This window comes from Corythoichthys intestinalis, chromosome 20 (genome assembly GCF_030265065.1).
Source record: "Corythoichthys intestinalis isolate RoL2023-P3 chromosome 20, ASM3026506v1, whole genome shotgun sequence".
NCBI lineage: Eukaryota > Metazoa > Chordata > Actinopteri > Syngnathiformes > Syngnathidae > Corythoichthys > Corythoichthys intestinalis.
The window spans coordinates 34,874,522-34,892,985 of NC_080414.1; the positions used below are offsets into that span (position 1 = coordinate 34,874,522).

The 18,464-nt window shown below is 39.6% G+C and overlaps 1 protein-coding gene across 2 annotated transcripts in view; it reads right to left on the reverse strand.

Annotated features, from left to right (window-relative positions):
• Positions 1-3,691: 3,691 nt before the first annotated feature.
• LOC130908455 (guanine nucleotide exchange factor VAV3) overlaps positions 3,692-18,464 on the reverse strand; it is a 282,969-nt gene continuing 268,196 nt past the window's right edge. Inside the window, exons 26-28 of one of the 2 annotated variants that reach the window (XM_057823892.1) lie at positions 17,557-17,637; positions 11,583-11,734; positions 3,692-9,140 (exon numbers count right to left, since the gene is read on the reverse strand). In XM_057823892.1, the coding sequence (XP_057679875.1) occupies positions 9,099-9,140; positions 11,583-11,734; positions 17,557-17,637 (275 nt within the window). In that variant the 3' untranslated portion in view covers positions 3,692-9,098. The remainder of the gene's footprint in view (positions 9,141-11,582; positions 11,735-17,556; positions 17,638-18,464) is intronic. The other variant, XM_057823893.1, reaches the window with a different exon arrangement.

Here is an 18,464-nt window from a genome sequence, read left to right on the forward strand (position 1 = left end):
ATTAATATTAAATATCCATATGACCAAATATGTTAGAAAACACACAGGCTTCCATAGGGTGTCCTGATTTTTTCACATGACTGTATAACTGGGTTATTTCGGCTCAAATGCAGCCGCGCTTATATTCACCCCGTCCTGTGATTGATTAAATGGTAATGGTAAATGGAGTTACATTTGTATTGCACCTTTCCACCTTTTTAAGGGTTAGGGCTTAGGGAATTAATTTTTTTTTGCATTTACGAGAAATAATGCTGGGTACTCCTGCAATTTTATTTTACTTATTGTGAAAAAATTCAGGGAGCGATTATCTTAGTTGTTATTTAACTTTACAAGAAGTGCTTGTGAGCCTGAGAAGGCCCTGTCATTTTGTTGTTTAATATTTTCTGTGGAAATATTTCAGAGAACTCTTTATTCAAACCTTTTATGCAACCTTATAAGAGATGTTTCAGAGTCTAGGAAAAGCAGGCACTTCTGGAGCTATTATTTTCTATTTGTGCGATTCAATAAACATACTTTAGGCATTTCAATGACGTTCACTGTTTTGCATTATTCTACTTTTCACGCCAATTTTTACACTTTTACTGCAATTAAATATCAGCACCAAAAATCAGTTATTGGCCCCTCTAACTACTAATAATCGATATCGGTCGATCTCTATAATGTATTCTTATGGGAAAATCCCACTCGACATAGAGCATTTCAACTTACAAACCAGGTTCTGGAACAAATTAAATTTGTATGTAAAGGTACCACTATAGACCCTACTCACGTGACGTCACAACTCCTTCCTCCTGACTGGTGCCGCCCAATTGTCCGTCAACACATCATGTTTTCCTGTTACGGCTACGTACATTCCTCCTATTTACGACTTGTTTTCTGCTCGTTAACATTAATAATCAAAATGGTGAAGGCGTGTGTGGCGGTCGGTTGCAATAACAGAAGATAGACGGAGAAGACGGAGAGACTTGAAGTTCTACCGGATTCCGAGAGACCCGGAGAGAAGAGAGCGAGATGGGCTGCTGCAATTCGACGAGAAAACTGGGCTCCAAACGATTACCACAGATTATGTAGTAGTCATTTTATATCTGGTAAGATGCATTTAATATATATTTAGAGGGTTTTGGGCTGACAACCACAATTAAGATCATTGCTAGGCTAATCGCCGACAACATACACGTATGTATGTAGTGAGAGTGCTATCGCTAAACCATATACACATTAAAAGCCCTAACTCCATTGACAAACAACATGAAATACATTAGACTTGACAGTGGATGTTAGCAATAACAAAAGATTTTGAATTGAAAATTTCGTAACTCACCTTTCCAAGCACAAGATAGATTCCTGCCGAATTTTCGTGGACGAGGACCTGTTTCACCCAATCAGCAACGAAGTATTTATAAGCCTCCAAGCTCTTAAAGTTTTTCAAACTTTCGTGAGAATAGGCTGATTTTGTGTGGACAAGATAGTACATATCAGGGTAGCTAGCAGATGTCAGGCAAATACGGCGGAGACAGCGGGTCGAAAAACATCGATTTAGGCATCAAATATGGATCTGGCGAATGGATAAACTGAAGCTTTTCCACATAACGCCTTTTATGCAACGCATCAAGTGAGTTTACGGCATCCGAAAGCACCGGGTCTTCCATGAAATGCATTATAAATTGCTCGATCAATTGAGACCATTGATAATACAGACACAAAATGACGGACATGGGGGCGGAACCATACAGCGAGCACGTGATTTTGTGACTTCGGTGGGTAGGGTCTATATCTTTGATTTTTTTTTTTTTTTTTTTTAAGGCAAAAGGCTGATTGTAAAATTGCTTCTATAAAAGGTATTTTAATCTACTCTACCAAGCTTCCCATGCATGATCAAAGCTACAAACCTGTCAATCATCATTAACCATAACCCTTTAAGGTCTGGGCCTAATTTTGCATGCCTTTGGTGTTGCCTTTATATTTAAAAGAAAAAAATGTTCACAATGGCCTGGTTGGTCCCTTTTTTCAGGACACCATAACCTTCATGTCCAAACTGTTATTTTTTTTCATTGACCAATTATAATCAAAATTTTGGACCCAAAAAGACAACAACAACAAAAAATATATACCGTAAATTCCGGACCATTGAGCGCCCCGGATTACAAGCCTCACCCAGTACATTTTTAAAGGAAAAAGCATTTTGTACATACATAAGCCTCTCCTGCCTATAAGCCGCGTGTGCCCACATATTAAACTGAAACATTTATAAAGAAATACACAGTTTTCCAAGTTTAAATACCATATTTTAACAAATCGGGTTATGATACAGCGCGTGACTTACAGGTAAGGGAGGTGCGGAAGAGCAAGAGACGTGCTGTCGTTGTTGTTGCGGGTGTGTCTGTGTGTGTGCGTCGGCTGCTAGAGGCAGCAGTCGTGTGTTGTTCAACGAGTTTCCAAAAATAAAGAATTGCAACCTAACTTAACGGGTTACTATTTGTCATCGTTACAATACCTTAACTTTTCTTTCCAAACAGCGCCAGCAACACGGCACTTAGCTGACTCCTCAAGCTCACTCCTTAGCGTGTCGTCCTCTTCATCACGCAGCAGACCGGCTTTTCGAAACCCGTTGGTGATGGTGGATTTTTTTCACGCTGCTCCACGCTGTCAGACTTTTGCAAAAGTTGCTCTTCGCATACGACCACTTTTGTAAACGATCTGACGCCGCTGGCCATCCAAGCCTTCAATTCAGCTCGGCACATCATATCCATTTCTTCTAGCATGATGCGGGTATGCTAATTCTTGCCTGGCATGGCCAGACTGTTCTCCGTGTGTTTTTCAAACACTGAGAGAAGTCTGAGACCCAGCCCATTAACGCCCTCTCGAGCAAGTACAAAATCAATCGATAGATTTGTTTTTTTGCGTGACGTGCTCTTAACGAGCGGTGTCACTCTTCCGCGTCGGAAGTCGTCTCCAAAACACAGATGGCGAACAGGAGAGCCGAAAATATGTTCCAATCCACGGTAAAATCAGTTTTAAATTACCAAAAACACATCGACACAAGTCAGTGACAACAGTCTGTCTCGCGCTAGCCATGTTGAATAAACTCCGCTCTCCTCGTATGTTTACTTCCGTGCGCAAGTCCCTCGTCCCGCCCGTCGCTGATTGGTCCACTCCGCTGTCTGTTTGCTGTGACTTGCTCCGCTCTGAAAATTTTATCCGCTTAATGGTGGCCAGACTCAATAGCTGGAACAGCGGTGAGTCTGGAGTACCAGGCTATGCTAATTCTACTAATGCACAAAGATGAGGGTCTGCTACTTTTATTCGTGCACAAAGCACAAACTTAAAATACGGGTAAGAGTGCCAACTAGCGTCTTCCTCGACACACATATTCCACGTGTTTTATGCTTGCATTTTATGCTCGAGCGCTCCTGGCGGTCGTTAGAAAAATTGATGAATTGGCCGCATCATTGCATACGCCGCAGGATTCAAAATGAGGGAAAAAAGTAGCGGCTTGTAATCTGGAATTTACGGTACACATTTTTTTGTTAAAATTCATAATATTGATGTCCTATTGACAACCAAATATGTTCGACGGACCGTTTTGAAGCTTGATAATATTTACTCAACATGTTAGGATAAACATTCAATATAAAAAAATAAGACTACATAGTTTTATATTTGATAATTTAAGAGAAACAGCAGTTGTTTTACAATATACTGTATTTTTTTTACCCAATTCCGATCCTCTGAAAAATGACGGGATCAACCCGATTTTCTGATCACATGACCGGATCGGGACATCCCTAATATAATGTAACAATTCCGTGCCGTACAAATGAATGACACCACATTAGAATAATCAACGTATTTTTATTTTTATTTTATACTATAAACATATTTTACATTATGATACAGTAAAAAAAATTACAGGGGGAATGCTACACAGGCCTGAGCTATTTGTAATTTAGGCCACAGTGGTTGTACCATGGTATAAGACAACAATATTGACTGTACAGTAAACACAGCATACAGTACATCTTTGGTTCAATAACAGAGCACACACAAACTCAAATCAGTGAAACGTGCACTAGCACACAACGCAGGGTGACTTCTTGGGTGGGAAAAAGATGACATTTGAAGGACATCTACTAACCGGGTTGGTAAAATCAATTTTATAATTCCATTTCAAAACGTTTTGCTATGGTTGTTTATGAAGCATCACACCACAACACACCTCAGAGCATCATGTGAGGGACAGAATTTACAGTGAAAATGGGAGGACGTAGATTGTATTGAAGATAGGTGGGGACAAGAGTGACTGGTAACACTAGGAGGAGTGAGAGAGGAAGTGACAAAGGGTTATAAAGCAGGATAACATATTGTAGAAATGGTGTAATGATTAGATCGTGAATAGCCTCGAACCTTTAAATAAATGTTTTGAATTAATCCAAAAACACTTGGAACGAACGCCGTCACACTTCATTTGGACAGAGAAGCAGAGTGGGAGTAGATTACCACACTCTACCAATAGAGAAGCCCACACGGTGTCTCCTGAGAGGGTCTGCTTCTTCATGGTCGACTAGACAGTAAGGATTTGACTTTCCGGAGCCTGTAGGCTGTTAAGTTCACCAAAGGGTAAAAATAGGTAAGCGGTTCTTATTAGAAAGGCTATTTCTGGAAACCAACTATGAAATATGTGGAAAACTGAGAACATCAGAATGGTCTTGTTCACTCATCTAATAATGACTTATTGAAATGTCACTGTTAAATACTAAAATGATGTCATTCCTTAAGTTTATCATGCTGAAGGTGACCGCCCATGAATGAGTGAGGCTTCCATCTAGTGGTGACTTGTGGACCTACATGTTTGTCAAATATATGAACAAGTATAAGCCAAGAGTGCAGAACACAAACAAATATGAAAACGGTGACCAAGTAGCTTTTTTTGCATTTATCTTATCCAAACACAACATATCTAATAATGAGGGAACAGCATATTTTACAAATATGTGCGCATCTTAGAAAATCACTTGCGGCACGATAGCCTGGGGCCTCACACACCATGAGGTCACGACGCCCTAAGGTGCCTTTCCAGAGGCGGGGTCCATCTGTTCGTCACATAAAGTCTGTGACTTTTGACTAACAAGTGGCTCTACCTCAATGTCACCTTTGGACCGTGCGATGGTGCGTGCACTGAATAATCTACATTATCTTATGTACATTATGTGTTTTGTCCTTTCCATGAATTTTAACATGTACCCTAGCCTCTTCATAGGGAAAAAAAGGTGAAAAGAGGGTTGACGTTTTTAAAATGTCACACGTGTGTCTAAGTGTGGAAGCTGGTATTTGTGGAATAGGAGAAAGTGGAACATGTAGTCAAAATACATAAATAAAATGATGCAGTTTTTGAGTAGGGGATTTTTCATGTTGCTATTATTAAGGTAAGTCTATGGGAATATACATGAATTAGCTGGAATGAATGCATAAAGTATATAAAATTCCCCTTGTAAACAATGGTTCTAGCAAGGTCACTTGATTTTGCTGGAAAAAAAAAAAATAATAATAATAATATACACTGCTGGCCAAAAGTACTGGCACCCCTGCAATTATGTCAGATAATAGAGCTGGGAATCTTTGGGCACCTAACGATTCGATTACGATTCAGAGGCTCCGATTCGATTATAAAACGATTATTGATGCACCCCCCTCCTTTTTTTCTCTCTTTTTTTTAAATGTTTTGTACATTAGTTCCAAAATTGCTCAAAATACTCTCAGGCTACACCACACTACTATTTCAGTATCAAGTTAACATATAGCAGTAAACAAATATACAAAAATAACATTAAATAAAAAACTCCAGTCCCCATTCTGTATCAGCAGCTTTAAACTACATTCAATTAATTTTATGTTGTGAATCAACCGTTAAATTTGTTAAAATTGCTCCCGTTATTCCATAATTTCCCTTTTGTCTACTTTCGACATGTGAAAGTTTTAAAACTATTTTAAAGATAGATTCAAGTCAATATTTTACCGATTTAGGAGTATTTTAGATAAAAAGTTAATTAGGTTTGCTTGGAAGGTTCGCTACAACAGGCTTGCAGGGAAGTGTACTGCTTTAAGATGGCGGCCGTTTATAACGCCCGCATCTAACTTTTAGTAGATGTGCTGCTAACACAACCAAATCTATGTTGCATCTAGTCCTATATAAATGATATCCACCGTAACATTATATGGATGTACTTTGTCGCAGCTTTTCGGCAGCAGTCAGGTATGTTGTTGTGTTTTTTTTATCTCGTTGCATGAGTTGAGCTAGAGCCGTGAGTTGAGCATTGGCATTACCCGAGGGGCCGGGTACTGGGAAGCATGATGTGTAGCTACTCTCGCTCCGTTCCGTCCCGAAGACCGCGCAGCGCGCTGAGTGTTGTGTACTTCCGCTTTACTTCGCATATTTTAATTTGGATGTTTGTGAATCGTTCTCGAATCTTCCACGGCCGAATCGCGAATAATCTAAGAATCGGAAATTTTGCACACCTCTATCAGATAATGTTCAATTTCTCCCAGAAAGTGATTGCAATTATAAATGCCTTGGTAGTAATACCTTCATTTATTTTGCTTTCAATGAAAAAACACAAAAGAGAATGAAAAAAAAAACATGATCATTTAACACAAAACCCAAAAAATGGTCTCTCCACAGGTGTTCAATGGGATTCAGGTCTGGACTACTTGCTGGCTAATTTTGAAGTCTCCAGTGCTTTCTCTCAAACCATTTTCTAGTGCTTTTTGAGTTGTGTTTTGGGTCATTGTCCTGTTGGAAGACCCATGACCTCTGAGGGAGACCCAGCTTTCTCACACTGGGCCCTACATTACGCTGCAAAATTTGTTGGTAGTCTTCAGACTTCATAATGCAATGCACACAGTCAAGCAGTCCAGTGCCAGAGGAAGCAAAGCAACCCCAAAACATCAGGGAACCTCCACTAAGTTTGACTGTGGGGTTCCCTCTCTTTGAAGGCCTCGTTTTGTTCCCAGTAAACTCTATGTTGATGTGTTTTTCCAAAAAGCTCCCCCTTTGTTTAAAATATTCTTCCCAAAAAATTTTGGGCTTTATCGGGTAAGTTTTGGCAAACTCCAGCCTGGCTTTTTTATGTCTCTGGGTCAGAAGTGTGGTGTTCCTGGGTATCCTACCATAGAGTCCTTTTCATTTAGACGCCGACGGATAGTACGGCTTGACACTGTTGTACCCTCAGACTGCAGGACAGCTTGAACTTGTTTGAAAGTTAGTCGAGGTTCTTTATACTCCATCCGCACGATCTTTCGTTGAAATCTCTCATCAATTTTTCTTTTCCGTCCACATCTAGGGAGATTAGCCACAGTGCCAGGAGCTTTACGCTTATTGATGACACTGCGCACGGTAGACACAGGAACATTCAGGTCTTTGGAGATGGACTTGTAGCCTTGAGATTGCCCATGCTTCCTCACAATTTTGCTTCTGAAGTCCTCAGTTCATTGGTCTTCTTTTTATTTTCTTCGTGCTCAATGTGGTTCACACAAGGACACGGGACAGAGGTTGTGTCAACTTTAATCCATTTTAACTGGCTGCACGTGTGTTTTAGTTATTGCCACCATCTGTCATATGCCACAGGTAAGTAACAGGTGCTGTTAATAACACAAATTAGAGAAGCATCACATGATTTTTCAAAGGGTGCCAATACTTTTGTCCGGCCCATTTTTGGAGTTTTGTGGAAAAAGATGATGATTTAATTTTTGTATTTGTTCTCTTTTGTGTTTTTTCATTGCAAGCAAAATAAATGAAGATATTACTACCGAAACATTTTAAATGCAATCATTTTCTGGGAGAAATTGAGCAGTATCTCTCAGAATTGCAGGGGTGCCAATACTTTTGGCCAGCAGTGTATGCCCAATTAACAAATAAAACATTCATTAACTAAACTCCCTAAGACTGACTAATATTCATTTAAATGGTGGCCTAATTTTCCCCTACACCAATACACAGTGCCTCTTAATGCTATTTATTGGACAATGTTTTAATATAACTCATGCTATATTATTATAGAGGTCAAGTGTGAAATTTACAAAAACGAAAATGGGAGCCAATACAAACCAGCTTAAGTACAATATATGTATTTTAGTGTGCATGCCCTTTTATTGGTTTTTATTTGTTTTTGCCAAAAACGGGCATGTAAATAACAAATGGCCGTAACATAAGTCAAAGGGCTGATTTCCTCTCGGGTCAGGTAGCCGGAAGACTGTGGCGTGTTCTCCCCAACAGGCCCCTAATACCTCCTATAAGATAAAGCCTCCCGCGAATGGGCTTTTGCCAGCGATAAGCAAGCGGATCACTAACGGCCAACACAGGCGAAAACACGAGAGTCTGCCTCGGAGATAACGAATGCGAGCAGCCAGAGGAAAATAGGAACAAGAGCCATCACTTGTTCGCATTGTGCGCACACACGGCTGTTATCTTTCATCTCCTGTATGAGTGGAAGTGCAGCGATGACAATCAAAGAGGGACTTAGAGGGGTGGCTGCTGCACCTGTGTGAGCCATCAAGTCATCAATACGCACCGTTATTAATGGAAAAAACACCAGCAAGGTCAAACCTACCGAAAATTCTTCAAAATGGGAAGAGAAAGTGAGAATAAACAGTTTTTTTTTTTTTTTTACAGGGTCCTTTCCAGCTCAGATGACACCATTCCCACGAGAGGCGGAAGGAGTGCCTGTGTGGCGAATGGATGAGTGAGCGCATGAATTGGAAGAATGGCGTGTGAGTTGCTGCTTTTTGACATGCCAAGTTGGCAAGCAGAAACAGGTGGGATTCGGGGTCTGTGGTTCAGGCAGAAAGAGGCGGGATATTATGGATGGCTAGGCGTCTGGCGAGCTTGCGTGCCCCGCTGACAGGCAAGCTGCTACTTGTAGACGGAGGAGTTACTTAGCCATGGCAAACCAAGCAGAATGGAGTGGGCTGTCCTTGCGTCAGCAGTGTTCAGCAGCCCTTTTTGTTAGTTCCTCAAGGCCTCTGGATGGATAAAAGCAACAAGGCTCCGCTGGCTGTCAACTCATTGATTTGAATGGTGTCGTTTGTCTTCATTGGTCCGCTCACTACTCGCCTTCCTCTACGTAGGTGGATGGAAACCAGCCAATCTGAGGGAGAAAAGGTGGAATGTTAAATCAGGAAAAAAAAGTGACCTACATTTACAAACTGAATTGAAATTGCACTGACTACCGTATTTTCCACACTATAAGGCGCTTGCCTGGCACGGCCAGACTGTTCTCCCTGTGTTTTTCAAACACTGAGAATATAGTCTGGGACCCAGCCCATTTACGGCCTCTTGAGCATGTACAAAATCAATCGACAAATCAGAATCGTTTATTTGCGTGACGTGTTCTTAACGAGCAATGTCACTCTTCCGCGTCGGAAGTCGTCTCCACAACAACACAGATGGCGAAAAGGAGAGCCGAGAATATGTTCCATTCCATGGTAAAATCAGTTTTAAATGACCAAAAACACATCGACACAAGTCATTGACAACAGTCTGTCTCGCACTAGCCATGTTGAATAAACTCAGCTCTCCTCGTATGTTTACTTCAGCGCGCAAGTCCCTCGTCCCGCCCGTCGCTGATTGGTCTACTCCGCTATCTGTTTGCTGTGGCTTGCTCCGCCCTGGAAATTTTATCCGCTTAATGGTGGCCAGACTCAATAGCTGGAACAGCGGTGAGTCTGGAGTACCAGGCTAACAGGGCGCAACTTTGTCAACATTATTTTTTGAGAGATATGAATATTATTTTTGGTGTATTTTCACTATATAATACTTATCTTCAATTGTATGTCGTGAAGGGGTTCCCAAAGCTTATGCCAATAAAACGGCGCGGTCCGAGCTAAGAATCTGAATGCCTGTGTCACTCGCCTTTCTATGCCTCTTAGAACTCAATGTGTAAAATAAGGCGCCATTGTAATCTGTTGGGCAGAAAATGATACGAATAGCCAGCAATCAAACTAAGTTTAATACAATTATTTGTTTTTCCGTGTCGCTTATTCACCGGCAAGCAAGCTTCGGGAGCAACACTGATAAGTCTGATGAATCTGAGAACACTGGCAGGATGATGATCGAACTGGACAGCACTGTTACATGACAAAAATAAGGTAAGACGTCATTAGACACCATTAGACGTCTCAGTAGAGGCAAACTGCATCAATGTTTTCGTGTGCTGTGATGCACGAATAATCAAACTGCTGTGTTTCACTGTAAAGCACAAGACAGCTCTGGATGCCAACTACCTCCATAATAATATTGGAATAGGCTGGATCAAAAAATAGTTTTACCGTGAAGATCTGCAAACAGTTTTTGGCATCAAACACTCTCTTGCTCTTGTCACTAGAGCAGGAGAGTGTTGTCACCAGCAAACTTGATACATGAGCTACTCGTCTCATCCAGTCTTTCCTGTTCATTTTGCTTTTGCTGTCATTCTCATTAATGTTCCACTCGGGTTCAAATTGGAAGGGCAGAACCTCTGACTATAGTTAAAGAGTGACACAGTCTTTTAAGAACTACATGTCTTTCTATCTGTGGTGCCCTTTAATTTTTCTCAAAAGCCAACAGTGTGCCTTATAATCCGGTGTGCCTTATATATGACTCAATATTGAACTGCAACAGGTCTCACAGCAACTCTGAGCACAGTTTCATCTAATGGATGGATAATGTAACCCTAGCCTCTACTGTAGCGTCTATTCTATGCATCTCATAATGTGGTGTGCCTTATAGAGCAGAAAATATGGTATTTAAATATTGAAATACTGTAGTTATTTATGTTTTTACAATAAATGACCTGGCATTTTAATGTGTTAATGACACATTTTTTATTTTTTTTCCCCATTTTCATTAATTAATGACAGATTTAAGTATTTATTTAAAGATGTATTTATTTATTTCATTCTGTCTCATTTCGTCGTCCTTATGTTACATCAACTACATTAGAAATGTAACCATCTGCAAACTGGATGCATTTTAAATTGTGGTGAAAATGGTGTATGTTATTTCAGACAACGTTTTGGTCATGTTACTATGATAACTATTGATTTTAAAATGGTTCCAGATGATGTACATGCAACAGTTGCATGCTTTAATATTGACTTTTTGAATATTAGGGTCATTTCTTTTTTTTATATTTAATTGTGATGTGATATTGCTGATGGTATTGAGTTTTGTATTGAATGCCCATTGGTAATAAATGCACGGCCTCAATTATGTTGAAACATTTTCACCAGAGCACAAACTGTACTAAAATGTTGCATCAATTATATAAAGAACTAAATTTGAAATACAGAAGCTGATAACATTATAATTTATTGCAAAACAAATGAGTGAACATACTTGTCAGATATTTCACTGCATCTGATCGTCATGACAAATCATTTTTTAATAATACATACTAAAATTTTAGTAGCTCTTTGTGTTTTTTCCACCCATTTTCAATTACAATATATTAAACAAAATCCCATTGAAACTATTACTATTTTCCTTCCACAACAGTTATGTGATTGGTTTAACAATTTCACTGGAAGGATGAATGCGCTCTGCCACTTACCCTTCCATTGACCTCGCCCCTCCACCACCCGTTGGCACCGGACTTGGTGTAAATCTTCACCACGTCACCCTCCTGCAGCGATAGCTCTCGTGTGTCACGTGAACTGAAATCGTACCGCGCGATGGCAACGCCAATCACTTTCGGAGTAAACACTGGAGAAACACATGAACAGATACGTGGAACATAATCAGTATGCTTTCTGAAATTACCTGGGATTTAAAAATTAACTGCGGCACAAACACACACAGAAAGACATCTGGTGCACATTCATTGTCACAACAGCTAAATATTTCCCAATTTGCAATGAAATAAATTGGGAGGTAGAAAATAAAGCTGAAAACATAATGGACTTCATACAATGTGCACAATTAACTACTTTTTGTACTAACACCAGCTGCTGCTTTTGGCCATTTTTACCAAGTAGATCCAGCTGCTGCCCACAGTACTCCAGCAGGGAGCGTGGTTGGCGGATGACGAATACTTGACCTGATTGGTCGTTGAAAGCAAGGGACAAGAGCTAGATATATTTTGATTTATTAATCCTTTAAAGTCATATACAGGTAGTCTCCGGGCTGCGTATGAGTTTCTTACCCACATTAGCGATGTAACCTGAATTTCAGCGTTAATCGAAATTAACCTTTTAAGTACCCCTGAATACCCCCTAAACCTCAAAATAACTATCCAATAACATACAGTTGTGGTCAAAAGTTTACATACACTTGTGAAGAACATAATGTCATGGCTCTCTTGAGTTTCCAGTTCTTTCTACAACTCTGATTTTTCTCTGATAGAGTGATTGGAACAGATACTTCTTTGTCACAAAAAACATTCATGAAGTTTGGTTCTTTTATGACTTTATTATGGGTGAATAGAAAAAAGTGATCAAATCTGCTGGGTCAAAAATATACATACAGCAGCGCTAATATTTGGTAACATGTCCCTTGGCCATTTTCACTTCAATTAGGCGCTTTTGGTAGCCATCCACAAGCTTCTGGTTGAATCTTTGACCACTCCTCTTGACAGAATTGGTGCAGTTCAGTTAAATTTGATGGCTTTCTGACATGGACTTGTTTCTTCAGCATTGTCCACAAGTTCTCAATGGGGTTTAAATCAGGACTTTGGGAAGGCCATTCGAAAACCTTAATTCTAGCGTGATTTAGCCATTCCATTACCACTTTTGATGTGTGTTTGGGGTCATTGTCCGATTGGAACACCCAACTGCGCCCAAGACCCAATCTTCGGGCTGATGACGTTAGGTTATCTTGAAGAATTTGAAGGTAATCCTCCTTTTTCATTATCCCTTTTATTCTCTGTAAAGCACCAGTTCCATTGGCAGCAAAACAGCCCCACAGCATAATACTACCACCACCGTGCTTGACGGTAGGCATGGTGTACTTGGGGTTAAAGGCCTCACCTTTTCTCCTCCAAACATATTGCTGGGCATTGTGGCCAAACAGCTCGATTTTTGTTTCGTCTGACCACAGAACTTTCCTCCAGAAGGTCTTATCTCTGTCCATGTGATCAGCAGCAAACTTCAGTCGAGCCTTAAGGTGCCGCTTTTGGAGCAAGGGCTTCCTTCTTGCACGGCAGCCTCTCAGTCCATGAAGATGCAAAACACGCTTGACTGTGGACACTGACACCTGTGTTCCAGCAGCTTCTAATTGTTGGCCGATCTACTTTTTGGTGATTCTCGGTTGAATCCTCACCCTCCTGACCAATTTTCTCTCAGCAGCAGTTGATAGCTTGCGTTTTCTTCCTGATCGTGACAGTGACAAAACAGTGCCATGCACTTTATACTTACAAACAATTGTTTGCACTATTGCTCTTGGGACCTGCAGCTGCTTTGAAATGGCTCCAAGTGACTTTCCTGACTTGTTCAAGTCAATGATTCACTTTTTCAGATCCATGTATGTATATTTTTGACCCAGCAGATTTGATCACTTTTTCTGTTAACCCATAATAAAGTCATAAAAGAACCAAACTTCATGAATGTTTTTTGTGACAAAGAAGTATCTGTTCCAATCACTCTATCAGAGAAAAATCAGAGTTGTAGAAATAACTGGAAACTCAAGAGAGCCATGACATTATGTCCTTCACAAGTGTATGTAAACTTTTGACCACAACTGTATGTTTAAGATTCACTTTGTTAACTCTGTCACTGTTCGCTTCTGTACACGACAGTGCAACTCGGCTGCCCCGATGGCAGCATTTGTGCGGAACACATGTCCTATCAAGCAGTGTGAGAGGCACATGTGGAGCGGCTTAGCTAGTTAGTACTATTCCTTCTCGCCCACCCAACTTTCTCCTGCCTGCGGAGAGTGCAAGTTGGCTCGAGCCGAGCGAGGCTGACATGTGGAAATGGAATGTCAGACCTTTACAACTATGGCCGTTGGGATTGAATATCTGACATAGAGGTGTGCCGAGAGTTTCGGCACTTGCACCTTTATGTCTGACAGGTGCACACATAGGGCAAAGTCACCCACAGACTGTGCAGCTTCCAAAAAATATTCTTAGAGCAGTGCCATTGAGACATGCTTGGGGCTGGATTAATGAACAGTGCACAGGGCCCCACATATATTCCAAGAACCCCAATTGGCTGCTGTACTTTGGAGATAACATGTTTGGGCTCCACATAACAGTGTTAAACTCTGGAGCGACAAACTCATTTTGGTTCGCAGGCCACTTTCAAGGAAATTAGAACTCATGTAGGCCGGACTAGTTTGTTTTTGGCCAAATGAGTTAAATACCTGGTTGCCAGTGACGACGCTCAAAGTCCAATCCATTTTAACTGGGAAGGAGCGAATGAACAAATGTTCCAGTCCCAGTCAAAATGGATTGGATTGGCACTGAATGCGTTCACAGTCAGTCCTTCCAGTTTAGTGACGTCAGTGGTGGAATGTAACGAAGTAAAAGTATTTCCTTGCTGTACTCAAGTACAAATCTTAACTGGTACTTTTTACATTTACTTCACTACATTTTACAGCAATATCTGTACTTTGTACTCCACAACTTTTCAAATTGTCGCCTGCGTTTACTTTTGTTTGTTTTCTTTTTTTCTCATTGTGGGATGATAGTTTCATTTTCTTGCCTCCGGCGCAATCGATAACTACAACTACACCGTAAAAGAGCACTAGAGGCAGCAACACGAGTACAACACGGTATTGACCTATAAAAACCACCACACTCTTGTACAGTAGGTGGCAGTATGCACCTGATAGTTGCTTGCAATCCGCCATTAAGCTAAGCTTTGGGGTTTTTGAGCTCGTGAAGCTTCTGTTTACAGTGAAGTCAATCTTATTGCTTGTTTTTCCATTCTGCACTGTTTTAAGTAAAACTGCGCAGTCAATAAATATTCTGGTTCTTCCTTTAAATGTATATATATATATATATATATATATATATATATATATATATATATATGTATGTTAGGGCTGTCAAACGATTAAAATTTTTTAATCGAGTTAATCACAGCTTAAAAATTAAATAATTGTCATTAATCGCAATTCAAATCATCTCTAAAATATGCCATATTTTTCTGTAAATTATTGTTGGAATGGAAAGATAAGACACAAGACGGACATAAACATTCAAAACATACTGTAGATAAGTACTGTATTTGTTTATTATATCAATAAATCCACAAGATGGCATTAACATTAACATTTATGTGTATTTTGCATAGCTATTTGATTGGCAATGCCAGTTCTATTTGAATTGCGCGCTTTTCTTTTTGTGAAAAATTTTTTTTTTGAGAGCTAGGAATATTATTTTTGTTGTGCTTTCACTAAATGACACCGTAGTGACTTAACTGTTCCGCCCAAATGCATGATGGGAAGTTGGGCAACCTTAACTGTTACGAGTGACTGCCAAAGCTTAAGCCAATAAAAGGTGCGGTCCAACAAACGCCTGTGTCCACTCGTATTTCTCTGCCTTTTCGCTCTCAATGTGCTAAAACGGCTTTATTGTAAACTGTTTGGAGCAACGCATAAACGGGTCATTACGTCCATCAGTTAATTGCGTTGAATATTTCAACGTGATTAATTTAAAAAATTAATTACCGCCCATTAACGCGATAAATTTGACAGCCCTAATATATATACATACACACGTATATTACATTTTTGCATTGGGAGAAAATACTTTTTCTTTTTACTTGAAAAGTACATTTTAAAGCAAGTACTTTTGTACTTGTACTTTGGTCATTTTTTTTCTTAGATACTTTTTTTGCACCTGTATGTGTACTTAAAGAAAACCTCGGACTTAAAGACTTGTATGCGCTAATAAACCAAAATTGTTCTCTTTTATTAAAATATGTTATTAGAAACACATAAAATATTGCCATTGATTTAAAAATCTATAATATCTAGTACATGTTTTGACCTAGAGGACGCCATGTTTTATGCGCACAATTGATGCTCGGGGTGATGACGTAGTTTGTCACTCACTAGACGAACACTGCTAGTCTTCTGCAATTCCTTCTACACGGCAAAACGTCCAACACATGGGCACATAGGTAAAAAGTGCAGAGTATTTACTATTTGTGCTTTTATCGAGTCTTTTATTACCTTTTCATTGCCTCAAAATACTTTTTGCATGTGTTTCACTCTCATATTATTAAACATTGTGTTTTGTTGTTTTAGCTTTAAAGGAGATTGTTGCTCTGTTGACCACTTTAGTCATGTAGCATATTTAAACCACCCTTATTTGATATTACTACGTTTAAGTATTTTCTTCTGGCATCTTTAGTATGTTCCGTCTGTATGCTTCTAAACAAAACAAGCTGAAAGCGCACGGTAGTACTCTGGGTGTCAAATTCCTCTCTTGTAGCACGTTTAGCCGGTGTAGCACATTTTGGCAGAACACCGGTTTTTGTCAAACTCTTATCTCATCCCGTCCTTCCTGTTCATTTTGCTTTGCTGCTCGTTTTGGTGTCATGCTCATTAATGTTCCTCATGTTTTCAGATTGAACTGGCTGAACCGATGACATGTTTATGTCGCTAGAGTCATATTCTGGAAGCCCAGCAGGGTAAGCCAGTGATGTCACCTCCCTGCGACATCAACAACAATGGCCACCTACTAGCTCAACTAATTTAGCAAATTCTGTAAAAACGAAACATCAAGAGAGCTTTTAATATCAAATTATTTTAGGAACTACAAGTCTTTCTATCCGTGGATCCCTTTAAGTAAAAAAAAGTGAGTACTTCATCCACCACTGTTGGACGTCTATCAATGTCAATGGTAGCTTAGTGGTTAGTTAGTGGTTTGTTTTAGGATTTTTTTTTTTTTTTTTAATCTTTATTTTTTTTTTTTTATTTTGCATCACTTCCCTGTAATTTTAAGATACGCATGGGTCACTTTCTATAAATTTTAGATTATTTCCTGTTGATTTTGGGCATTTTTGGGTCACTTCCTTGACTGCCATTGACGGCGCTAGACGTCCAATCCATTTTGACATGGAGAGAGAGAAAGAACAACTGTAACTTCATACACGAAAGTGAGCCAAGTGCAGTAGTGCGCACACTCAATCACACGAATCGACAGTTTACGGCAACAATGTCAAAAAAAAAAATGTTTTTTTAATTGATTTTGTATGTACAGTACAGTACCGGATTAAACCCCCTTGCGCTGTATATTTGACACACCTGGTTTAACTCATTGACTGCCGTTGATAGTTATAGAGATGTATCAGTTTCAATGGCAGTGAGTTAAAACATTGACAAGGCCCAGAAATCAAAATCTTAGTTGGGTTTTTTTTTTTTTTGTCTCTGTTTTTAGTAGAATAGAACCTAAATTACCAGACATTTGCTATTCTTCCATTTTTGAAAGTCAATATTGCTGTCCACATAGTGTTGTTTTTTTAAAAAAATAAACTTAACATGATTAAGATTAAACATACCAAGTTTCCGTCAAGTAGTTATTAATGTCAAGGTGCATAGGTGTTAGACGGACACAGAAAGATAAGAGATACCTGTACCTGACCAGAAGGGGGCAGAGGAAGGAGGTACAAAGCTGTAGCCGGCAGGGGTTACAAAAGAGAGGCCGCAGAGCAATGGGGCTATGGCAGGGCGAGCCAAGCAGGAAGCGGAGGGATGCAGGAGGGAAGAGGGCAGGGAGAGGGAAAGAGAGAGAGAAGCAAAGAAAAATGTTTTCAGAGGTACCAAAACAACACAGCCTCAAGTTAGAAATGTTGCACAAGTCACAGATGTGAAGTTTACGACTCTTTCGACATTCATCTAATTTTCATAATACCTCAAGGAAGCCCCATTTAGTGTTCTGGGGTAATAAAACTACAAAGATTGTCCCCAATCATTTAAAGGTCAACTATTCCCAAATTGGCGATTTAATGAAAGAAGCACCCCTGAAATGCAGAGAGACACCTCCTGCTTTAATCTGTATGAATCCTTGAAAGAGAAGTTAGAGAGCACACATCATCATTTAATTCAAAACTAGAAATTTTCACACTTTCCATTAAATCCCTTGGAAAAATCAGTTTAACAGTCTTGTTTTACAGTATATCCTGAGGTGGATATAGTAGCCAAAAATTGTATTCAAGTAAGAGTAGCATTAATACAAAATAATATTACTCAAGGAAAAGTAAAAGTAGTCATACAAAAAATGTACTCAAGTACAAGTAAAAAAGTATTTCATGAAAAACCTACTCAAGTAATGCGTAACACTGGGAGTAACTGCTTATGTTTGATTTTTTTTAACAATGGTAATCTTTTTCTCAGCACAGTTATCTATATGAATTGTTATTAGTCTGTAACCTATACATCACCACGTTAAGCAAAAGAATTACAAAATATACACAACCGTTCAAAAGTTTGGAGTCAAAGCGGCCCCAAACTTGGGAACCGTAGTGTATCATATGGGATTTTTCAC